Genomic DNA, 26,160 nt, shown 5'->3' with positions numbered 1-26,160 from the left:
GTAATTTTGAAAGTGTAAATGATGAAAATAAAATCTAACTTTTTTTGACATATTATAAGAATGTCTAATCTGTAATTTGATGCCTTTTGGAGATTTTTCCATCTTTCCTTGGCTTCGTTATGCACATTAACACAAATTTTTACCAGGGGTGCCCAAACTTTCGATCCCCACTGTACCTCTCAGTGGGGCTTAAAGCGTTTGTTACCCTAAAAAAAACACAGAAAAAGAATCCTGTTCTTTTAAAGCGGTGGTCAACCATATCCGGGCGCCAATTGTGACCTGGCGCCCGCACCCGCCGGTAATTGAGGCCGCGGCTCCGCGGCCTACAAGGCCGCGAAGCAGTGGGCTCAATTACCGGCTGCGGCGGGGGAGGTGGGGGCGCACGGACGGTAATTGAGGCCATGGCTTTGCGGCCTTGTGAAGTCCCAAGCTCTTCCTTCTGTGAGCTGTGACCTTCTGTGAGCTGGCACCATCTGGTGGTGGCTGTTTGCATTACAAGTTAAACAGCAATTGTAATATGTAATTTTTCACTATTTTCACTGCCATCTCCTTCCCTCTAATTAGAACCCCCAAACATTATATATATTTTTTATTCTAACACCCTAGAGAATAAAATGGAAATCGTTGCAATACTTTCTGTCACACCGTATTTGCGCAGCAGTCTTACAAGCGCACTTTTTTGGGAAAAAAATACACTTTTTTAAATTAAAAAATAAGACAACAATAAAGTTATCCCAATTTCTTTTTTATATTGTGAAAGATAATGTTACGCCGAGTAAATTGATACCCAACATGTCACGCTTCAAAATTGCGTCCGCTCGTGGAATGGCGACAAACCTTTACCCCTTAAAATCTCCATAGGCAACGTTTAAAAAATTCTACAGCTTGCATTTTTTGAGTTACAGAGGCGGTCTAGGGCTAGAATTATTGCTCTCGCTCTAACGATCGTGGCGATACCTCACGTGTGGTTTGAATACCGTTTACATATGCGGGCGCTACTCACGTATGTGTTCGCTTCTGCACGCGAGCTCGGCGGGACGGGGCGCGTTTTCTGGCTCCTAACTTTGTGCTGTGTAAATTGGCCCCTTATATTACCTGAAATACCTTGCTAATCCTGCCTGATTCTGCCCTTTAAACCACAGTTTATCATGGCTGCTGACCCCTGACACTGTGGTCAGTTTATGTGCCTCTGTCATCTACAGCCCTGCTCTGTCCTCCTCTCCCCCCTCCCTGCCTGCGTGTCAGCTCCCAGATCTTCCCCAGCTCTCCCCTCCTGCTGCAAAAAATACTGTTTTCTCGCTATAATCCAATGTGTTACATTACGCTGTGTGTTATTTATAAAAAATATGCTGCCTAATACCTTATCCCAGAGCGCCATTCGGCGCTCACGTGACTCCCTCCCGTTCTCCTCCTCCCGGCTGACATCAGTGGGCGATTCTTAGCCCCACCCGTTGTAGCTGTTAGATCGGGAAGGAGACTGGCGGGTAGTCACGTGAGTGCTGAGCGGCACTCTGAGATAAGGTATTAGGCAGCATATTTTTTTATAAATGACACACAGGGTGGCACATAATGTAATGTAACACATTGGATTATAGTGAGAAAAAGCATGACTTTACAACCACTTTAACCCTCACCACAAGCATGTATCTCCTTAAATCCAGGACCAGAGAGCAGGTGGATTGTTAGACCCAGCCATTCAAGTATATATCAGACCACAGGGCTCAAGGAAGATAAAACACATAGGGGGAGATTTACTAAACGTGGCGCACAAAGAATCTGGTGCAGCTGTGTATGGTAGCCAATCAGCTTCTAAATTTGGCTTGTTCAATTAAGCTTTAATACCTGGAAGCTGATTGGTTTCTAGGCAGAGCTGCATCAGATTTTGCACTCTCTAGTTTTAGTAAATATCCCCCCTAGTGCTTACTGCCATACATGTATTGTTTAAAACTAAGCAAAGATAATGCACTTACATAAAGCATGAGTTTTGCCATCCTGGAGTGAACCTGGTGTCTGTTGGCTGAAGGAGTTGGCGGGTGGTTTGTGGAAGTCCATACACGGACAAACATTGCTGCTTGTTTTTATGCCTTGTGCTATTGTGGAGCCATTTCTGCTTTATTTATGTGACTGCATTTTGCTTGCTTGGTTTTAATCAATAAATGTATAGCGGTGAGCACTAACAATTTCCCTGCTGTCTGGTCCTGGAATTAAAGAGATGCACGCTGTGGGTTCTTACAATGAGGTATAAGCCCCACTGAGAGGTGTCTGTCTGGCTCCATTTATCTGTGCCCATACTGGTTTCAAAGAAACATGCATATTTGATCTTTATGGTGAGGGTCAAACATATAAGGTAAAAGAGTGCCTGAGAGGGGTTGTTGAAGGTTTCACTTGCAAGGTGACATTATATACATAACAAGTGATTTTAACTGCTTATCACAAAGTCTCCACAAAGTTATGGTTTTTATGGAGTTATGTTCATATTGTTTATACTTATATTGATCCACTGTTAAGATAATCACATATTTGTATTATGACTGTTTCACATATACAGTAATATGTCACATATGTATTCAATTCAACGAACAATCAAGTTTTTAAAGAGGTCAAATAACAAGCATAAAGAGACAAGCATATTTTAAAATAGCAACCAATATATCAAGGTATACACTTTGAAAAAAGAAAGAATTCTGGCCAGAATACAACTTTAAATTGTGGTACATATTCTACACAGTTCTATCAACAATAAATAAGCTTTAAATGCAGCCCCCTGACCTTTGTAGCTGCAGGCATTGTCGAGCAATTCATGCTCATTTAAGCCCACTTACCTGTGTAGCTGCAGGCATTGTCGAGCAATTCATGCTCATTTAAGCCCCTTTACCTGTGTAGCTGCAGACATTGTCAAGCAATTCATGCTCATTTAAGCCCCCTTACCTGTGTAGCTGCAGGCATTGTCGAGCAATTCATGCTCATTTAAGCCCCTTTACCTGTGTAGCTGCAGACATTGTCGAGCAATTCATACTCATTTAAGCCCCCTTACCTGTGTAGCTGCAGACATTGTCAAGCAATTCATGCTCATTTAAGCCCCCTTACCTATGTAGCTGCAGACATTGTCGAGCAATTCATGCTCATTTAAGACCCCTTACCTGTGTAGCTGCAGACATTGTCGAGCAATTCATGCTCATTTAAGCCCCCTTACCTATGTAGCTGCAGGCATTGTCGAGCAATTCATCCTCAATCACAGTAAAAGGACTACATTTGTTAATGTGTTCTTTCAGAAGCTCAACTCACCCTCATCACCCTCCCAACAGTGACTTAGCAGACTTCCAGCCTTCTAATTTCTATTGTAAACACAGGTGTTCTAGGAGACGGTCATCCCTGCATTGCACAGTGCTATTAATTTATTAACAAATGGAACTTGCTAATTGGAGGAAAGAGAGTATAGGGATGTCCTCAGATAAGTGGCTCATTTGCTATCCAATCACAAACTAGACTAACCGGTATTGTTTTGACTGTAATTGAGAAAAGTAAATGGTCAGAGCTGTTTAAACGAATTTGAACAGAGTTTAATTGTAACACAGTGACATATGTACCGTATTTCAACTGTATATCAAGCTGTTTGCCTACTTTTACACTTTAAACAAGCAATCATATTAAGAACTGCCAGGACAAGTTTTTAAAATGATGAGTAAAAGCTTTTGGATGTGTGATCAAGCTTGCATGGAACTCCCCCTCCCATATAAAATGAATCATAATTGTTAAAGGAAAGACAGCAGTACTTATACAGTTCTGATCCAACCGCAGCAGTGTTATGTCACAACCCAGCCCAGCTAACTAAAGTAGCTGGGAAGGGAGTACACTGCTGCGACTATAAACTACAGACATCTAACAGTGTCTTTGCGTTATTGCAGAAGCCTTTTTACTTTTCTGTTAATGTTTTGACTGTACTAACTGGTGCACTGTTTAGTTGTGTTGCCCTACTGAGCTGGTGCCTCTTGAGAGTCAAGGGTTAACACTTGTCAGGTTTTCATGGACTTTTTGGGAAGTACTGCCCTTTGCCGGGGCATGTAGTTAAAACAGGGAAGCTCCCGTACAGTAGTTGTCTACTGTACGGGAAGAAAGCACGAGCTGTGCAGAACATGACTGCAACTTTGCTTAATATCACTCCTTGGGAACCCAGTCGGGGTTCCAGGACTCATAAACTTAAACAACTGTCTGTGGACTATAAAGACTTTCAATTCTTTAAAAGGTATAATGGGCATGGGCACCAAGGAGCAACTAGAAAGAACTCGCTGTAGTGTCTATTTATACGTAACCAACTTTGGTAAAGAAGTTTGTTGTTAATGTATATTGGCCTGGTGTAAAGTTACTTAAATACACATAGGTAGATTCACAGAGATTGGCCCAACTTTGCGGCGGCATAGCTTAGCGTGTTTAGGCTACGCCGCCGTAAGTTAGCGAGGCAAGTACTTGATTCTCAAAGTACTTGCCTGCTAAGTTACGGCGGCGTAGCCTAAAGCGGGCGGGCGTAAGGGAGCCTAATTCAAATTTCTCTAAGGGGGCGTGTTTTATGTTAATGGGGCTTGACCTGACGTTTTTGATGTTTTTTTTTAACTGCGCATGCGCCGGGCGCCTACATTTACCAGTGTGCATTGCGGCTAAGTACGCCGTACGGGCCTATTGATTTCGACGTGGACATAAACGACGTAAATCCCTATTCACGGACGACTTACGCAAACGACGTAAAAAAATTTAATTTCGACACGGGAACGGCGGCCATACTTAACATTGGCTACGCCACACCTACATGACAATGGATGCACAAATAGGGTCAGTAGTCAGCAGTTCTCACCATCTGCTGCGCCTACTACGCAGACTTATTCCATTTATCCCTAAGGAAGACGTAGCAGTCGTGGTGGGAACAATTGTGAACTCCAGACTGGATTACGCAAATGCTCTTTACCTCGGACTACCAAAATACCAAATCACTCGCCTGCAAGTCGTGCAGAATACGGCCGCCAGACTTGTGACTGGGAAAAAAACATGGGAATCAATCTCACCTTCGTTGAGAACCCTTCACTGGCTGCCAGTAAAAGACAGAATTGCTTTTAAAGCACTCTGCCTGACACATAAGTGCATCCATGGGAAGGCTCCGCAATATCTTTGCGATAAGATAGAACCCCACAATTCCAATCGCCTTCTGTGATCCACTGGCCAAAACCTGGTCAAGGTACCCAAAGCCAGATACAAGTCCAAAGGAGAAAGAAAGTTTGCATTCCAGGGTCCAAGACTATGGAACACTTTACTAACCAGCATTCGGTTGGAGGAAAACCACCTGACTTTCAGAAGACAGATTAAAACTCTGCTCTTTTGATGTCAAGAGACAGTAACATTCAAGCGCCCAGAAGCGATTCAGTTCGCATGTGCCGCGCTATATACGTTTTTCATTCATTCATTCATTCACTTAGGGCCCAGCTTTAACTTTAGGCGGCCTATCTCTTACTTAAACGGCGTAAATGCACTGCGTCGGCTGGGCGTACGTTCGTGAATCGGCGTATCTACTAATTTACATATTCTACGTGGACCGCAATGAAAACGCCACCTAGCGGCCAGCCTCAATATTGCAACCTAAGATAGGACGGCGCAAGCCGTCGTATCTTAGATATGTTTAAGCGTATCTCTGTTTGAGAATACACTTAAACATAGGTCGGCGCAGATTCCGAGTTAGGTCGGCGTATCTACTGATACGCCGGCCTAACTCTCTCTGAATCTACCTATTAAACAGGAGCATGTAGGGCGTATCACATATATGGTTCACACCAGGTGACAAGAAAATACCAGAGAATATGCAGGGTCAGTGTCTGATTAATGGTTAACTAAGGCTAACCAGAAAAGGCTATAGTGCCATTGCTAAGGACTACAGTACTAGTGCCTATGTGCATATAATAGCCAGCTGAGGTGACTTGATATAGGTGATGGAAGGCTCCAGTAGCGAAGGAACTTGTGTGCTTGAGCTCCTTCCCTAGCGATTGAGACTCCAATCTGGGTCTGACTTTCAGTACAGAGAGTCCTAGGGACCTAGGCTGGAGGTCACAGGTAAGTGACTCACTAGGTAGTATAGCACGAATCAGGATGACCACCCTGGAGACTGAAGATGATTGGTCACAGTAATATATCCTCACGTGTTCTATTTAAGAAAAGGTCTCCCTGCAAGGGGTCAAATACCTTCCCCTTTTTCTGTCTGCACCACCAATCTCCGCAGCCTTCAAATGCTACACTGACTTATGTATCGGACACACTTCCAGTCTAGGTCAAACACTTCTGTGTGCTGGTCCCTACATCACTTTTGTGTCCTGTAGTGATACAAGGGCCTACATAAGGAACCACAGAGTGCAGAGGGAGACCAGGCATCGGACATGCCAGAAAGTCTAGGATAACAAAGATTTTTCAGCCAGGTGCTTAAAACCGAGGAGACTGGTTTTGTCGGAAAGGGAAGACCCTTGACCATTTTTTACAACTTTATCTGAGGCAGGTAGGAGGAGAGGTCTAATGCCGCATACACACGATCGCAATTTCCGATGAAAAAAAGTCAGACGGAATTTTTCCATCGGATATTGCGTATGCCCCATCGGACTTTTTCCGTCGGGGAGATTCCGATGGACTTAGAAAAAGAACATGTTCTTTTTTTTTCGCCGGAAAAAAAAATTCTATCGGAAATTCCGTTCGTCTGTATGGAACTCCGACGGAGAAGAAAACACACATGCTTAGAATCAACTTCATTTTTCTCAGCTCGTCGTACGCGTTTTTGACGGTCTGAATTTGGTGTGATCGTGTGTATGCAAGACAGCTTGAGCGGAATTCCGTCGGAAAAAGTTTATTTAGACGGAAAAATCGATCGTGTGTACAGGGCATAAGGCTCTAGTGCTGGATCTATGTCTCTGGGGTCCCCAACACTGATAAATGAATCCACCCAGTTCAACCAGAACTTAACATACACATACAAGATCAGAATACATCACATGCAGGGCAATGAGATTCAGCATTATAGCAACAATTAACTTACCAATATACTTGTAGGTTTTTTCCAACTTTACCAGATGGGTTAGTGACTGCTCCACCACAGCAGACATCCACTCATTGACTCGGCCTTCATCATAATCCACTCCACCAAGGATGACCTCTACACACTGGATAAAAAGCAACAAATAGTATCAATACAGTATTTTTGTAAATACAAGAAAGATAATTGGTTTTCCATAAATAGAATCTGTCACTTTAAAAATTAATTTACAGCCTCCGTCCACACATATATGCACATACATGCATTACTGCATACATGCGCAGGCTGTGGTTACGTAGAAAAACATTGAGGATGAGGGCCAGATTAAGGACCATTATTTATGATTAACTCTAAACTGATGACCTATAATGCCACGTACACACGACCGTTTTTCATGATGAGAAAAATGCAATTTTTTAAATTGGTCGTGAAAAGCGGTCGTGTGTAGGTTCCAGAGAATTTTTCATGACGAGAAAAATGGGCATTAAAAATGTAGAACCTGCTCTATTTTTTCTCGTCATTTTTCATGTCATCGTTTTTTCTCATCGTGAAAAACAGTTGTGTGTACGCTTTAACGACGGGTAAAAAACATGCATGCTCAGAAGCAAGTTGTGAAAAGGGAAATTTGCATAATCAGCCCAAAGGGTGGTGCCATTCCAATGGAACTTCCCTTTATAGTGCTGTTGTACGTCACCGCGCTTTGTTTGAGCATTTTTTATCACGATCGTGTGTATGCAAGGCAGGCTTGAGAGCAATCACATTGAGAAAAACACAGTTTTTTTCCATGGCATGAATAACGGTCGTGTATACGCGTCATTAGGGCTTTCAAAGCACTGCCTATGGATACTTTTCTGTATTAACGTTTGCCACCTTTTTACGGGCACACTCAATTTTAAGGCATGTTTCTACCTACTCGAAACATCCTAAACGTTTTTATTTAAAACAGGGTAATATATGAATTTAATTTTTTTTTACTGAAAAATATATAAAATGTTTGAGGGTTTAACCAGTCCTCAGGGCTAAAATATCTTTTAAACATGGTGCAAAAACAGCTCTGACAGCAAAAGGGTTAACAGATCAAGATTTTCAACAAAAGTGGCAGTTTCAAGGGTGGGACCAATTTTATTTATATTTTCCAGTAGAAAAATTACAGTTGTTTTAGGGCTCCTGCACTACAGTTTAAACATGCCAGTGTATTTTGGTGCCCAGGGCTGGCCTGCATGCAACCACCCACATAAATTACTGGGTGCAGTCCCTGTATGCAGCTATGTGCTGCTATTTGTTCAAAGTGGCGCATGCACACATACATAATCTACCAAATGCACACTACCTCCATTCAAGATATTACATCTGTGCACAACATTATGCAATTAGTAACACTGCTGCATAGAGCCGCCTTCACCCAGTTATTTCTATGAGCAGCTGTATGAGGTACAAGGACATCCGGGTCCACAAATATACACAGGCATGTATGGATGATTGAGCCCATCTGCAGAAAGCCTAAAAAGTGTTGGCATGAGTTTAGCTTTAATATATTTGTCCATTTAAAGGATAAGTTCATCTTTTGAAACTGGTACATGTTCTACCTGTACTTAGTTTGTAACATGTTCAGCAGACCCCCCCCCCCCCCCCTCATCCCTCCCGCATCCACTATGACAGCGAGCAGGGGACCCTCTCCCTGGACCCGCTGTCACATTTTAAAAACAGTGTGGCTCTGCCCACACAGCCATGTCATTTATCACAGGGATGTGAATGAAAAAAACTACAATTTTCCCAATGCAGCAGACAGACTTTTAGTTTTGATGACCTGCAAGTGTGCTGATCAGCACATCCATAGTTCATTCATTCTTCCACTAGCTTTGTAACAGAAAGCCCATGAAGCGGTATGAGCAGTGCTGGGACAAGACCATCCAAAGATGCCAAACTACGCTCCTGCCTTCTCTTATGCCGCATACACACGGTTGTTTTTCGGCATTAAAAGAAAGACATTTTTTAAAACGTCATTTAAAATGATCGTGTGTGGTTTCACATCGTTTTTCGGCTTCTGAAAAACGACAAAAAAAAAAAAATTTGAACATGTTGCATTTTTTCATGTCGTTTTTCAAAATGTCATTTTTCGTGTTGTACAAAATGATCGTGTGTGGGCAAAAACGACGTTTTAAATCCACGCATGCCCAGAAGCAAGTTATGAGACGGGAGCGCTCGTTCTGGTAAAACTACCATTCATAATGGAGTAAGCACATTCATCACGCTGTAACAGACAAAAAAGCGTGAATCGTCTTTTACCAACAAGGAATCAGCTAAAAGCAGCCCAAAGGCGAATAGAACTTCCCCTTTAGAGTGTCGTCGTACGTGTTGTATGTCACCGCGCTTTGTTCATCATTTTTCAAAAACGATGGTGTGTGGGCAACGTCGTTTTTAATGATGAAGTTGGAAAAACTTAGTTTTTTGGACATGCTGAAAATTACTTTTTTTTTCATGCCGAAAAATGACCGTGTGTACGCGGCATTAGGGTTAGGGTCAAGGCGCCCACATCCCTGCAATAAACCATTGCACCCAGGGCAGCCTCCCCTCCTACCCACCCCTTGTCCCGGCCCTGGGTATGAGCACAATGGTAGAGGAAGACTTTGCAGAAGCCTAACATTGCACCAGTGATCTGCTGATCGCAGATGCAATGTTTTTCAGGCTCCTGAAAAAAATAATAACAATAAATGCACAATTTTTATGTGCGTTTATTTTTATTTTTTTGAAAGGTGAACTTAGCCTTTAAATCTATATATCCATCCAGCACCACGCTATCCACAGGGTGACAATGCTGCTGCTTAGTTTCACTGCAGAACGAATAGCACTGTTGCCCTATTAATGAACATAAAAAAAAAAATAATGGCTCTACTGGCAAGATCAACAAGTAATAACATATGTTACAGGGAGGACTCAAAAAAAAAAACTGCGGTGTTAATGCTAGGGACAGGCTAAAGAGCTATTGGGCCATATTCTCAAAGAATTACGCCGGCGTATCAGCAGATACGCCAACGTAAGTCCGATTCTAAGGCTGTCCTATGTTTAAGTGTATTCTCAAACTGAGTTACACTTAAACATGCCTAAGATACGACGGCCAGCGCCGTTGTATATTAGGCTGCAATATCTACGCTGACCGCTAGGTGGCGTTTCCTTTGCGGTCAGCGTAGAATATGCAAATGACTAGTCACACCGATTCACGAACGTACGCTTGCCCGTCGTAGTGTTTTTACGTCGTTTCCGTAAGCGATACGCGGCGTAAAGATAAACATGCCCCCTAGGTGGCGTACTCAATGTTAAGTATGGCCGTCGTTCTCGCGTCGCAATTTGAATATTTAACGTTGTTTGCGTAAGTCGTTTGTAAATGGCGCTGGACGCCATTTACGTTACCGTCAAAACAAATGACGTCCGTGCGACGTCATTTAGCGCAATGCACGTCGGGTAATTTACCCGACAGAGCATGCGCAGTACGATCGGCGCGGGAGCGCGCCTAATTTAAATGATCTACGCCCCCTACCAGGATCATTTGAATTAGGAGTGCTCCCGCGGGTGGACTTTATGCTACGCCGCCGCAAGTTTACAGGTAAGTGGTTTGGGAATCAGGCCCTTGCCCGTTAAACTTGCGGTGGAGTAACGTAAACGAGATACGTTACACCGCCGGATATGTACGAGAATCTGGCCCATTGTGTCTATAGATACACTTGAAGTCAATTGTTTTTTTGTTTTTTTTTTGATAGAGCTAATAAGGAGCAGACTCTATTTCACATGCTTGATGTGCTGCCTCTCAATGCTTGAAAATATATTTGTTGCCTGCCTATTTATCACAAAGGAAAAAAAAAAAAAAAAACATAGCTAATACAGCTCTGCAAAAAAAAGAATTTCTAAAGTATGAATTATGGAAATCTAGTATTCAGCCTTATTTCAATGGCTTCTAAGTCCTAGTAAATGAATAGCACTATTGTTTGACCCAGCTGGGCATTGTGCTATGTTTATTTCACAGATACAAAGTCTTCATTATATTGACTTCACATACGATGACTTCAGATTCGCTCAGTATAAAAACGTATACGGTACATTATAACTCTGCAGTAAAGACAACATTATACTGAAATATTGTTTAAGACAGGGTTTGACAAATTTGCTTGGAATCTAGGAGCCAGCTAAAAAAGTTAGGAGCCAGAAAACGCGCCCCGTCCCGACGAGCTTGCGCGCAGAAGCGAACACGTGAGCAGCGCCCGCATATGTAAACGGTGTTCAAACCACACATGTGAGGTATCGCCGCGATTGGTAGAACAAGAGAAATAATTCTATCCCTAGTCCTCCTCTGTAACTCAAAACATGCAACCTGTAGATTTTTTTAAACGTCGCCTATGAAGATTTTAAAGGGTAAAAGTTTGTCGGCATTCCACGAGCGGACGCAATTTTGAAGCGTGACATGTTGGGTATGAATTTACTCGGCGTAACATTATCTTTCATAATATTAAAAAAAATGGGGATAACTTTACTGTTGTCTTATTTTTTAATTAAAAAAAGTGTAATTTTTTCCCAAAAAAGTGCGCTTGTAAGACCGCTGCGCAAATACGGCGTGACAGAAAGTATTGCAACGATCGCCATATTATTCTCTAGGGTGTTAGGATAAAAAATATATATAATGTTTGGGGGTTCTAATTAGAGGGAAGGAGATGGCAGTGAAAATAGTGAAAAATTACATTAGAATTGCTGTTTAACTTGTAATGCTTAACTTGTAATACCAACGGCCACCACCAGATGGCGCCAGCTTACACATCTGGTGGTAATAACTTGTAATACCAATGGCTCACCACCAGATGGCGTCAGCTCCCTTCCAAGCCAAGTCGCCAGGACCCTATTTCTAGTCGCCATGGCAACCGGGATTTGTCGAGCCCTGGTTTAAGATATATGAATTAAACTACATAGCATTTCTTCATTATACATGTAGTGCGGCAATGGGATAAAAAGAAACATTTCACTAGGATTAAGTGATCTAAGCTTTCAATAGGCATCACACACCCCCATGTGCTGGCACAAAGGGCTGTTTTAAAAAAATAAAATAAGGCTCTACCACATCCAGAGCACATAAGTACGTTGGCATATGCCAACTTTAGAGGAGGTTACGGTGGAAGCACGCCCCTCCCACATCCCACAATGCAGTGCAGATATTGCTAGTACCCCGAGGGGTCTCACAGATCAAACTTTTTTCACTTTGGAAGGATTAGAACCCCTGTCACATTTTTACTGTTCTGTCCCTGCTACGTAGAGTCACTCTCTGTTTGTCCCAGTGACAACAGAAAGTAGACTAGTAATGGGAAATACAAACTCCCCAGAACAGGAATGTTACAGTACATAGTTAGTAAGGTTGAAAAAAGACACAGATCCATCTAGTTCAACCAAAAAAAAAAAATGGAGAATAAATCTGCAAATATGGACATCTGATCTGGTGTCTACATGGAAAATTTCTCTCACCAAGTATGAATTTGCTCACTAGGTTAGGAAGTGACGAGAAATATCTCTGATGCCGCGTACACAAGACCGTTTTTAAGGTTCTAGAAAAAACTATGTTTTTCGCGACGTGATTTTTGTCAAGCCTGCCTTGCCTACACACGATCGTGAAAAAAAAAATGCTCGAGCAAAGCGCAGTGACGTACAACACGTACGACGGAACTATAAAGGGGAAGTTCCATTCAGATGGCGCCACCCTTTGGGCTGCTTTTGCTGATTTTGTGTTAGTAAAAATTTGGTGAGAGACGATTCGCGCTTTTCAGTCTTCGTGCTTTTCAGTCTGTTAGGCCTCTTACACACGACCGAACATGTCCGCTGAAACTGGTCCGTCGGACCAGTTTTAGCAGACATGTTCGGTCGTGTATAGGGCCGACCGGACAATTTTCCGGCCGACCGGACAGGTTTCCAGCAGACAAATGTTTCTTAGCATGCTAAGAAACATGTCCGCTGGAAGCCTATCCGCCGGACATGTCCGATGGTCAGTACGACTCATCGGACATGTCCGCTGGCCTGAGAACCTGCGCATGACGTCAAAGTGATTCGACGCATGCGTGGAAGCATTGAACTTCTGGGTTCGCGCACGTCGTCGCGTCATCGTCGCCGCCACGTCACCGCGTATTCTGTCCGCGGGGATTTTGGTTTGATGGTGTGTACAACCATCAGACCAAAATCTGCTAGCAGACATGTCCGATGAAAACGGTCCGCGGACCGTTTTCATCGGACAGGTCCGCTCGTCTGTATGAGGCCTTACAGCGTGACTAATGTGCTATCTCCATTACAAACGCTAGTTTTACCAGAACGAGCGCTCCCGTCTCATAACTTGCTTTTGAGCATGCGCGTTTTTTTTTAGCATGTTTCTAAAAATGCTCTGGAGCCTACACACGGTTGTTTTTAATGACCAATTAAAAAAATTGCATTTTTCACATCATGAAAAACGATCTTGTGCACACAGCATAAGGGCTCTTGCACACAGATGCCTAAAAATTCCACTTTTTAGGCGTTCAGGCATTATGTTACCTAAATGCAATCCATTGTTTTGAATGGCCCTGTACACACAGAAGCATTTAAACCTGCACTGCGTAAAGATCAGTAAAAAAAAAGAGTTGCTCATCAGTATTTTACAATACGTGCATAGGCCACAACCCCTTGAATAAAAGCAAATAGAATTTTTACACCTATGTATCTGATGTTCATACATCAGTAGAGCTGGGCAAACAATTCAAGCCAAGCAAAAGTTTGGCCCGAACATCGCATGTTCAGCAAATTACAGAATGTTCGGGGAGCTCAGTGGGCCAGATCCACAAAAGAGATACTCCGACTTAACTGCTGTTCAGTCTGTGTGTAACTTTGGAAACTATCCTCAAAAGGCTTTTTCCAAAGTTAGGCAGAAGATCCGGCATGTGTAATTGAATTACACTGCCGAATCTTAGGATGCAGTACCGCATCCGCCGCTGGGGGCATTTCGAGTCGAAATGCCGTTTCTAGTATGCAAATTAGCACTTAAGGCGATCCACAAAGCTTTCCAGCTTCCTTTTTGCGCCGTAAGTGTTATTTTGCAAGTGTAAAATTAGGGCTGGTTCTACAAAGTGTAAACTAGTCACACCTTGTAAAAGCCCATTCCAGCGACGGCATTTGGTATGCTTTCCCGAGGGAGAACTCCACGGCAATTTGTAAAAACAAAACCGTCATGGGTTCCCCCCCAGGAGCATACCAGGCCCTTAGGTCTGGTATGGGTTGTAAGGGGACCCCCCCCTACGCCGAAAAATCGACGTAGGGGGTCCCCCTACAATTCATACCAGACCCGTATCCAAAGCACGCTACCCGGCCGGTCAGGAATGGGAGTGGGGACGAGCGAGCGCCCTCCTGAGCCATGCCAGGCCGCATGCCCTCAACATGGGGGGGTTGGGTGCTCTGGGGCAGGGGGGCGCACTACGGGCCCCCCCACCCCAGAGCACCCTGTCCCCATGTTGATGAGGACAGGACCTCTTCCCGACAACCCTTGCCATTGGTTGTCGGGGTCTGCGGGCGGAGGCTTATCGGAATCTGGGAGTCCCCTTTAATAAGGGGGCCCCCAGATACCGGCCCCCCACCCTAAGTGAATGGATATGGGGTACATCGTACCCCTATCCATTCACCTGGAGGCAAAAAGTAAAAGTTAATAAACACACAACACAAGGCTTTTTAAAATATTTTATTATTCTGCTCCGGATGCCCCCCCTGTCTTCGTTATTAGCTCAATTACCGGGGGGGCTTCTTCTTCCGCTCTCTGGGGGTCTTCCACTCTCCGGGGGTCTTCCACTCTCCGGGGGTCTTCTCCGCTCTCCGGGGGGGGCTTCTCCGGACTCCGGGGGGCTTCTTCCATCTTCTCCCCTTCTCCCATGCTCCGGCAGGTACCCACGTGGTGGGTGCCTACCCACGTGCACCCACCACGTGGGTACCTACCGGAGCATGATGGGACGGTGATGCCTATATAAATGGGATGCAAGGCGCGCTTCCATCATTGCAGCGACAAGAGGCGACGAGGCAACATCGGAAGAAAGGAAGAGAAGACCTTGACGCCACAGAAGACCGCGCTGGCTGCCTGTTAGTAATTGAGCTAACACACAAACATAGCAGGCAGCCAGCGCTGAAGAAGAAGGCACCGGAGAGCTGCAGAAGAACCGGGGTTCGCCGAGTCAACAGCGGAAGAGGGGAGAAGATGGAAGAAGCCCCCCGGAGTCCGGAGAAGCCCCCCCCGGAGAGCGGAGAAGACCCCCGGAGAGCGGAAGACCCCCGGAGAGTGGAAGACCCCCGGAGAGCGGAAGAAGAAGCCCCCCCTGGTAATTGAGCTAATAACGAAGACAGGGGGGGCATCCGGAGCAGAATAATAAAATATTTTAAAAAGCCTTGTGTTGTGTGTTTATTAACTTTTACTTTTTGCCTCCAGGTGAATGGATAGGGGTACGATGTACCCCATATCCATTCACTTAGGGTGGGGGGCCGATATCTGGGGGCCCCCTTATTAAAGGGGACTCCCAGATTCCGATAAGCCTCCGCCCGCAGACCCCGACAACCAATGGCAAGGGTTGTCGGGAAGAGGTCCTGTCCTCATCAACATGGGGACAGGGTGCTCTGGGGTGGGGGGGCCCGTAGTGCGCCCCCCTGCCCCAGAGCACCCAACCCCCCCATGTTGAGGGCATGCGGCCTGGCACGGCTCAGGAGGGGGGGGGGGCGCTCGCTCGTCCCCACTCCTATTCCTGACCGGCCGGGTAGCGTGCTTTGGATACGGGTCTGGTATGGATTGTAGGGGGACCCCCTACGTCGATTTTTCGGCGTAGGGGGGTCTCCTTACAACCCATACAAGACCTAAGGGCCTGGTATGCTCCTGGGGGGTGAACCCATGCCGGTTTTTTCTTTGAAAATTGGCATGGAGTTCTCCCTCTCAGGAATGCATGCCGAGCGACGCTGTAATTTTTTTTTTTTTTTCCCCGACGCAACTTTTTTAAGCCGTCGCGATCCTCAAAACTCGGCGTAACGTAACTTCGCGCATGCGCAGTACGGCCGGCGCGGGAGCGCGCCTCATTTAAATGGGACTCGCCCCATTTGAATAGGAACGCCTTGCGCCGGCGGAATTTTAGTTACACAGCCTGAAATTTCTAGATAAGTGCTTTGTGGATCAGGCACTTAGGTAGAAACTTTAAGGCAGTGTAACTTAAATGGGATTTTTTAAGTTACGCCAGGTTTTTGTGGATCTGGCCCAGTGTTTTTTGCCATCCCCAACCACAAATGTAAATTAGGCTCTACTGTTGGAGTATTACAAGAAGTCATGGGCTGTGGGTGACAGTGACAAGCTGTATATGGGTGACAGGTGAAAATGACAAGCTGTATATGGGTGACAGCTGAAAGTGACAAACTACATATGGGTGACAGTGACAAGCTGTATATGGGTGACAGGTGAAAGTGACAAGCTGTATATGGGTGACAGTGACAATCTGTATATGGGTGACAGGTGAAAGTGACAAGCTGTATATGGGTGACAGGTGAAAGTGACAAGCTGCATATGGGTGACAGGTGAAAGTGACAAGCTGCATATGGGAGACAGATGACAGTGACAATCTGCATATGGGTGACAGGTGAAAGTGACAAGCTGCATATGGGTGACAGATGACAGTGACAAGCTGCATATGGGTGACAGTGACAAGCTGCATATGGATGACAGTTGAAAGTGACAAGCTGCATATGGGAGACAGAAACAAGCTGTGAATGAGTTACAGGTGAAAGTGACAAGCTGCATATGGGTGACAGTGACAAGCTATATATGGGTGACAGGTGATAGTGACAAGCTATATATGGGTGACAGGTGACAGTGACAAGCTATATATGGGTGACAGGTGAAAGTGACAAGCTGCATATGGGAGACAGATGACAGTGACAAGCTGCATATGGGTGACAGGTGACAGTGACAAGTTGCATATGGGTGACAGGTGACAAGTTGCATATGGGTGACAGTGACAAGCTGTATATGGGTGACAGGTGAAAGTGACAAGCTGCATATGGGTGACAGGTGACAGTGACAAGCTGTATATGGGTGACAGTGACAAGCTGTATATGGGTGACAGTGACAAGCTGCATATGGGTGACAGGTGACAGTGACAAGCTGCATATGGGTGACAGGTGACAGTGACAAGCTGTATATGGGTGACAGGTGACAGTGACAAGCTGTATATGGGTGACATTGACAAGCTGCATATGGGTGACAGGTGACAGTGACAAGCTGTATATGGGTGACAGTGACAAGCTGTATATGGGTGACAGTGACAAGCTGCATATGGGTGACAGGTGAAAGTGACAAGCTGCATATGGGAGACTGGTGACAGTGGCAAGTGACATGCTGCATATGGGAACAGGTGAAAGTGACAAGCTGCATATGGGTGACAGGTGACAGTGACAAGCTGCATATGGGAGACTGGTGACAGTGGCAAGTGACATGCTGCATCTGGTGGCAGGTGACGGTGATGTACAGAATATTGGCACCTAATATCGGCTATCGGCCTGAGAGGCGGCCGAAAAATCGGTATCGGCCCTGAAAAAACGATATCGGTCGACCCCTAATTTGTAGCTGATGGCTTTTCATTTTTCTCCCTAGGACAAAGATCCTCTTTACGACTACAAATGAAATACATGAAATACAGTAGATGGTTAATAAAGAGCCAGTTAGAACTCCAGCTAGAAGTATTGATTCTTGTTTGATGTTAGTGATTTTTCCGTGAGAAGCGCGCCCTCTCTAATTATAAGGCCGCTGTCACAGACATGATGATGAGGGAAACCATTGATCAGTATACATTTCCCCATCCACAAGCTTAGGACATGAAAGTGCTTTATTCTTAGCGTAAGTTTCCTGAACAAAAGAAAAGCTATTTTGTGTCATCCAAACAATACAGGGGTGTTCTGAAATACAGGGAATAGATTTGCAAACGGCAAAGTATACGCACTCAACTCTAGAAGGTCATCGTATAAACAAAGGTTACTAAACATATTTCTGTCATTTACAAGAGACCCCATCACCAGACTATTCATTTCAATAAAAATCTTCCCATAAGATTATATGAGTATTTAATATATTTTAGTCATGTTACCGTATATGCCTGTAAAAGCCTCCCTTGTGTAGACAACCAAGAGCCCTTAGATTGCTGCTGGCCACTGCCATCTTGGATGTGATGTCAGCAATCCCAGCAGACTCAATCTTTGGGAGATTCACTTGCTCTATTGTCACAAGAACAGAAAGTGGTAAGAAACCAAATAGGGGACAACTGTTATGCTGTGTACACACGCACGTTTTTTCCGTCGGAATTCTGCTCAAGCTGTCTTGCATACACACGGACACACCAAATTCCGACCGTCAAAAACGCAATGACGTACAACACTATGACGAGCCTAGAAAAATTAAGTACAATGCTTCAGAGAATGCGCCAAATTGTTTCCGAGCATGCATTTTTTTTCTCCGTCAGAATTCCATACAGACCAAACGGAATTTCCATCTTTCTTAAGCCCCATACACACCATCAGATTTTCTGCAGATTTTTGTCTTCAGATTTACCAAAACCATATAATATGAGGTCAAACCTTAATGCCGCGTACACACGGTTGTTTTCTGCGATGTAAAAAAACGACGTTTTCTGTGAAGTAAAAAACTACGTTTTTAAAACGACACTTTTCAAAAACGATGTTGCCTACACACCATCGTTTTTTCACAGTGCTCTAGCAAAGCGAGGTTACGTTCACCACGTTTTTCCATTGAAGTTCGCTTCATAACTAGCTTCTGGGCATGCGCGGGTGTAAAAACGTCGTTTGAAACGTCGTTTTTTTGCCACACACGGTCAATTTCTGTGAAGTCAAAAACGACGTTTTGAAAAACGACACATAAAATTGAAGCATGCTTCAATTTTTTTTGGTCGTTTTTCAGAAGACATAAAACGTCGTTTTCTCCCACACACGGTCAAATAAATTGACGTTTTTAAAAACGTCGTTTTTTTACATCGCAGAAAACGACCGTGTGTACGCGGCATAAGAGTTTCAATTTGTATGCAATCAGGCAGGCCCTTGTACTACATGGTTTTGGTAAATCTGAAGACAAAAATCTGCAGAAAATCTGATGGTGTGTATGGGGCTTAAGTCCGTCTGAACTTCCAACCGTGTGTACGTGGCATTATGGAGATTTCCTGTTGTGTCAGGATGGGAAGGAAAAACTTCCACAACAGCAAAAAAATATATAAAAGTGACATGGGGTTTTAGCCCTTACTACTGTATCTAATACTGAAAAGGTTTGGGCTATAGGTATACATTACAGGTTGTCAAATGTACCGTAAGTAAAGCTATGAACATTTTCACTGTATAAGGAGCATAAACAGTGGGATTTGTAGAACTCGGTAGACCGACAGTCTAGAGAGAAAGGCTGGTGCCATGGTAGTCGGCTAAATTGTTTTATTAATGCAGGTGAACAACAGTCAAAAAATACGCGTTTCGGCCGGCAGGCCTTAACCACTTAAGGACCGGACCAATATGCTGCTAAATGACCCAAGGGGTTTTTACAATTCGGCACTGCGTCGCTTTAACAGACAATTGCGCGGTCGTGCGACGTGGCTCCCAAACAAAATTGGCGTCCTTTTTTCCCCACAAATAGAGCTTTCTTTTGGTGGTATTTGATCACCTCTGCGGTTTTTATTTTTTGCGCTATAAACAAAAATAGAGCGACAATTTTGAAAAAAATGCAATATTTTTTACTTTTTGCTATAATAAATATCCCCCAAAAACATATATAACATTTATTTTTTTCCTCAGTTTAGGCCGATACGTATTCTGCTACCTATTTTTGGTAAAAAAAAAAAAAAACGCAATAAGCGTTTATCGATTGGTTTGCACAAAATTTATAGCGTTTACAAAATAGGGGATAGTTTTATTATTTTTTTTTTTTTTTTACTACTAATGGCGGCGATCAGTGATTTTTTCCGTGACTGTGACATTATGGCGGACACTTCGGACAATTTTGACACATTTTTGGGACAATTGTCATTTTCACAGCAAATGCATTTAAATTGCATTGTTTATTGTGAAAATGACAGTTGCAGTTTGGGAGTTAACCACAGGGGGCGCTGTAGGAGTTAGGGTTCACCTAGTGTGTGTTTACAACTGTAGGGGGTTGTGGCTGTAGGTCTGACGTCATCGATCGAGTCTCCCTATAAAAGGGATCACTCGATCGATGCAGCCGCCACAGTGAAGCAAGGGGAAGCCATGTTTACATACGGCTCTCCCCGTTCTTCAGCTCCGGGGAGCGATCGCGAGGGGGCGGCTAGAAACGAATAGCCGCGCCCTCGTCCCGAATCGCTCCTGAAGCCACGGGAACCGCCGCATGTACCGGGGGGGGGGTCCCGATCGGACCCCCGACCCACCTCTAGGCAGGGACGTACAGGTACGCCCATGTGCCTGTACGTGCCATTCTGTATATGTACATGCGGCGGTCCGAAAGTGGTTAAAGGGGTTGAAAAGGTAAAAAAAAAAAAAAATCCCTAAATAGCTTCCTTTACCTTAGTGCAGTCCTCCTTCACTTACCTCATCCTTCCATTTTGCTTTTAAATGTCCTTATTTCTTCTGATAAATCCTCACTTCCTGTTTTTCTGTCTGTAACTCCACACAGTAATGCAAGGCTTTCTCCCTGGTGTGGAGAACACATCTTCAGGGGGGAGGGGGCAAGCAGGAGGGGCAGGATGCCCACTAACACACAGCTTCTTTCTCTATCTGCAAAGTAGAGAGCGTCCTGACACTCCTGCTCGCCCCTCCCCCCTCAAGAGGCTTTCTCCACACCAGGGAGAAAGCCTCGCATTACTGTGTGGAGTTACAGACAGAAGAACAGGAAGTGAGGATTTCTCAGAAGAAATAAGGCCATTTAAAAGCAAAATGGAAGGATGAGGTAAGTGAAGGAGGACTGCACTAAGGTAAAGGAAGCTATTTAGGGGGAAACAAATTTACTTTTACAACCCTCTTTAAAAGGGTTGCAAAGGCAGTTTTGTTTATCTGAATGCATTCAGATAAAAAGCCTTCTGTGTGCAGCAGCCCCCTAATACTTACCTGAGCCCCATATCTGTCCAGTGATGTCCACGATTGTCTCTGCCACCCGGGACTCTCCCTCCTGATTGGCTGACACACAGCAGTGGCTCCCTTTGCTGTCAATCAAAGTCAGTTAGCCAATCAGGAGAGAGGGTAAGTGGGGCCGAACCGCAGCCCGATGTCTAAATGGAAACACGGAGCTGCAGATTGGCTCAAGCTGCTTGCTGTGGGGGCACTCAACAGAAGGGAGGGGCCAGAAACGCCAAAGAGGGACCCAAGAAGAGAAGGATTGGGGCTGCTTTTTGCAAAGCCACTGCACAGAGCTGGTAAGTATGACATGTTAGTTTATTGGAAAACAAAAAACGAGACTTTACAATCACTTTAATCATGACTTGGATGCACCAGCTCCAGTACCTTGTAATTTCCTTCTTGCAACCTGGACTTTGTCCTGAACTACAAGCTTCAATGAACATTATTAATTGAAAGGGTAAGTTCACCTGTTCAGGAAAAAAGAAAAGGTGAAATGACTCCATATATCCTGGCCACCCCTCTGGACCCCACTGCACATGGGGGCCTTGATGCCCCGTGCTGCCAATGTAGCAGTCTGTACATCGTACATTGCAATAAACAGCCCCAGAGTGAGTATCCATCATAATGCTTGCAATGTAGAGCACTCATTGATCATCACGGCCACACTTGTCCAATGAGAAGAATCCTCTAGTGTGTGTGGCTGCGCTGACCAATAAGCACTAAGCAATAAGCATTGCGAGCATCATGATAGATACTCCAGGGCTGTTTATTGCATTGTATGGTGTATGGACCACTACAAAGACAGCATGGGACATTATAGCCCCTATGTGTAGCGGAGTTGAGAGGGGTGGCTACGATTTTTGGAGTTAGTTCACCTTTTCATTTTTTGTGAACTTACCCTTTAACCACTTAAGATCCGGACCAAAATGCAGGTAAAAGACCAGGCCCCTTTTTGCGATTCGGCACTGCGTCGCTTTAACTGACAATTGCGCGGTCGTGCGACGTGGCTCCCAAACAAAATTGGCGTCCTTTTTTTACCACAAATAGAGCTTTCTTTTGGTGGTATTTGATCACCTCTGCCGTTTTTATTTTTTGCGCTATAAACAAAAATAGAGCAACAATTTTGAAAAAAATTCAATATTTTTTACTTTTTGCTATAATAAATATCCCCCAAAAACATATATAACATTTTATTTTTTCCTCAGTTTAGGCCGATACGTATTCTTCTACCTATTTTTGGTAAAAAAAAAAAATCGCAATAAGCGTTTATCCATTGGTTTGCGCAAAATTTATAGCGTTTACAAAATAGGGGATAGTTTTATTGCATTTTTATTAATATTTTACTACTAATCAGCGATTTTTTTCCTGACTGCGACATTATGGCGGACACTTCAGACAATTTTGACACATTTTTGGGACCATTGTCATTTTCACAGCAAAAAATGCATTTAAAATGCATTCTTTATTGTGGAAATGACAGTTGCAGTTTGGGAGTTAACCACAGGGGGCGCTGAAGGGGTTATGTTTCACCTAGTGTGTGTTTACAACTGTAGGGGGGTGTGGCTGTAGGTCTGATGTCATTGATTGTGTGTTCCCTAATATAGGGACGCACAATCGATGACAGCGCCACAGTGAAGAACGGGGAAGCCGTGTTCCGTTCTTCGGACCGATCGCCGGACTCTAGCGGTGATCGGGTCCGCGATTCCCGCGGTCCCGGTCACGGAGCTTCGGACCGGGTCGCGGGAGCGCGCCGCGGGCGCGCGCCCGCGACCCACCGCTGGGCTTTATACAACCACGTACAGGTACGTGATTGTGCCCAGCGGTGCCATTCTGCTGACGTATATGTGCAGGAGGCGGTCCTTAAGTGGTTAAGGACAGGGTAGATATAGGCCTGCATCGGGCTGCATCTGTCATTAAAGTGGAACTTTAGTGAGAAATTAAGTCCTGCTAGATCATATAATGATTATCTATATCATCCCCAGATGCCTGACCGACAACTGGCTCAGCCTCTCAGTGCCCTGTAGAGAGCCTGAGCCAGCCGCTCATGCACCTTCAAGTGAGGACTGGGGGGGGCAGAGCAGAGAGCGGTGACTGACAGTCACCACTCTCATTTTAGAGAACTGAGTGATCACATGATCGCTGAGCTCTCAGGCTTACAGCTAGTGAGGGACAGCTGCTACATCTCACCAATGCAGCAGCAGGAAGATAAGTATGCATAGTGTTTCTTTTACCATTCCCACACTTCCCCTTTAACTGTGATGGACAGACAAGTCCCTTACATGACCTTTTAAAATAAAAGCATAAATCTTTAAATCCATTTATGAGTCTGCACACCTACCTGACTCCCTGAGGGGTGGCCTAATCCATAATTCACGCTAATGTATGTCTAAACGCACAGGAAGTCACAAACAGAATTAGATCGGCTTTACAACAAATTGCACTTCCAGGTGGAAAGGCTAGGCCAAGGTTTACTGCAATTCCCTTAGCTCAGCACTTCTATGGGGCTCATTTAAGTTTCTCCCGTCTTATTTTTAACCCCTATGTTGCTCCAGCTTTTTATTCTAGTACAAAGAGACACCAGAGTGTACTGGCATGGTGAAGCCTTTGTCTATATTTTAGAGAATAAAGTTCAAATAATTACAATTTCAGATGCATGTTGTCTTATCATACGGCAGGGGTGCCCAACCTTTTCAAGAGCAGGGGCCACTTAACCACTTAAGGACCGGACCAATATGCTGCTAAATGACCCAAGGGGTTTTTACAATTCGGCACTGCGTCGCTTTAACAGACAATTGCGCGGTCGTGCGACGTGGCTTCCAAACAAAATTGGCGTCCTTTTTTCCCCACAAATAGAGCTTTCTTTTGGTCGTATTTGATCACCTCTGTGGTTTTTATTTTTTGCGCTATAAACAAAAATAGAGCGAAATTTTGAAAAAAAATGCAATATTTTTTACTTTTTGCTATAATAAATATCCCCCAAAAATATATAAAAAAACGATTTTTTCCTCAGTTTAGGCCGATACGTATTCTTCTACCTATTTTTGGTAAAAAAAAAAAATCGCAATACGCGTTTATCGATTGGTTTGCGCAAAATGTATAGTGTTTACAAAATAGGGGATAGTTTTATTGCATTTTTATTTTTTTTACTACTAATGGCGGCGATCAGCGTTTTTTTTCGTGACTGCGACATTATGGCGGACACTTCGGACAATTTTGACACATTTTTGGGACTATTGTCATTTTCACAGCAAAAAATGCATTTAAATTGCATTGTTTATTGTGAAAATGACAGTTGCAGTTTGGGAGTTAACCACAGGGGGCGCTGTAGGAGTTAGGGTTCACCTAGTGTGTGTTTACAACTGTAGGGGGGTGTGGCTGTAGGACTGACGTCATCGATCGAGTCTCCCTTATAAAAGGGATCACTCGATCGATGCGCCGCCACAGTGAAGCACGGGGAAGCCGTGTTTACATACGGCTCTCCCCGTTCTTCAGCTCCGGGGAGCGATCGCGACGGAGCGGCTATAAACGAATAGCCGCGCCGTCATCCCGGATCGCTCCCCGCGGGAATCCGACCGCCGCATGTAGCGGGGGGGGTCCCGATCGGACCCCCGACCCACGTCTAGGCAGGGACGTACAGGTACGCCAATGTGCCTGTACGTGCCATTCTGCCGACGTATATGTACATGCGGCGGTCTGGAAGCGGTTAAGTGACCTGGTAACCGGTCGTGGGCCACAATGAGCGGAGCGGGTGGATGGCAGCCCACTCGGCTCTAAAGAGCCCACTCTACTCTCAGCACACCAAACTCGCAGGTAATAGAAGTCTATGGCTCAGTGCAGGTAACCCACAGATGCACTGCTCTGCACCTGTGTATCAGTTTGAAAGCAGCCAAGTAACCACTGCAGAGCAGATATGTCCATATATACTGTGATTTTAGTAATAAACTTACCTTTAATAACAGTATTCTATTCTATTTTATTCCATCTCAGAGAAGGAGGTCGCGGGCCACATCAGAGGGCTCCCCGGGCCACTCTTTGGGCACCCCTGTCATACGGTATGATATGTGATCAGATGGTGATGTGTGATGACAGGGAGCTGTGTATGTCCACCAGTATGCCAAGACAACATTACAGTGGCAATACACCCACCACCTGAACAGCCTGAATACTTCAAGGTGTGCTGAGACTTGTAGTTCTACTACAAATTAATAACTATACATAGTCCATCTATGGTCTAAATCAGCCCTTCCGAACCTTTCCACCCTGGAGGAACCCTTCAAACATTTTTCAGGTCTTCAGGAACTCCTGATAAAATTAATATACATACAGCTCATGGTAGTATGACCAATACGTTCAAAAGAGCGTTTTTTTGTTTTTTTTTAAATAAAATAATACAATTATTTGGCATATGTGGAGTATTTGACACCCATGGGAGATAATATATTTTATTATTTATATTTTATTTGAGTGATCACATGATATGAAAAAATAATTTTTAGTAATATTATTGAAATTATGTCACTTAAAAAAACAGTAATAAGAATTATTGTCCTATACGCCACACATCAATACAAGACCCTGTGTATAGAGTGTGAAACAGCCTCAGCATAGGCTCCAACCAGGCCACATCCCCCTCCAACACGTTTCGCCATGCCCCTCAAGGCTTAGTCAGGGAGAATTCTTTCTTTCCCTTGTATGGATACTTGTAGTTGGGACGAGCTCCATCCTTGCCTACACTCCCAGCAGTTGATTACAGGACAGAACCTGTCAGAGCCTCGAGAGGCCCCCACAATTGTGGTATTGGTTCACAGAAGATTTGTGGTGTCTCCCAACATGGGCAGTCAGTGTGGAAGTGCCCCCCTTACATTTGTGGTGAGTGGAAAATTGCCCCCCTTGCATCCACTTTACTCAAGAAACCTCTGGTAACTTCAGGAGGAACCGTAGAGTTCCACAGAACCCTGCTT

At 44.4% G+C, this 26,160-nt stretch overlaps 1 protein-coding gene across 1 annotated transcript in view; it reads right to left on the bottom strand.

Moving 5' to 3' along the window:
• DYNLT3 (dynein light chain Tctex-type 3) overlaps positions 1–26,160 on the bottom strand; it is a 46,101-nt gene that overhangs the window by 7,676 nt on the left and 12,265 nt on the right. Inside the window, exon 3 of the mRNA XM_040338128.1 lies at positions 7,058–7,181. Within this exon, the coding sequence (XP_040194062.1) occupies positions 7,058–7,181 (124 nt within the window). The remainder of the gene's footprint in view (positions 1–7,057; positions 7,182–26,160) is intronic.

Source organism: Rana temporaria, chromosome 2 (genome assembly GCF_905171775.1).
Source record: "Rana temporaria chromosome 2, aRanTem1.1, whole genome shotgun sequence".
Classification (NCBI taxonomy): Eukaryota; Metazoa; Chordata; class Amphibia; order Anura; family Ranidae; genus Rana; species Rana temporaria.
Note: the sequence above shows the minus strand (reverse complement) of the source record. Positions and strands in the feature narration are given on the sequence as shown.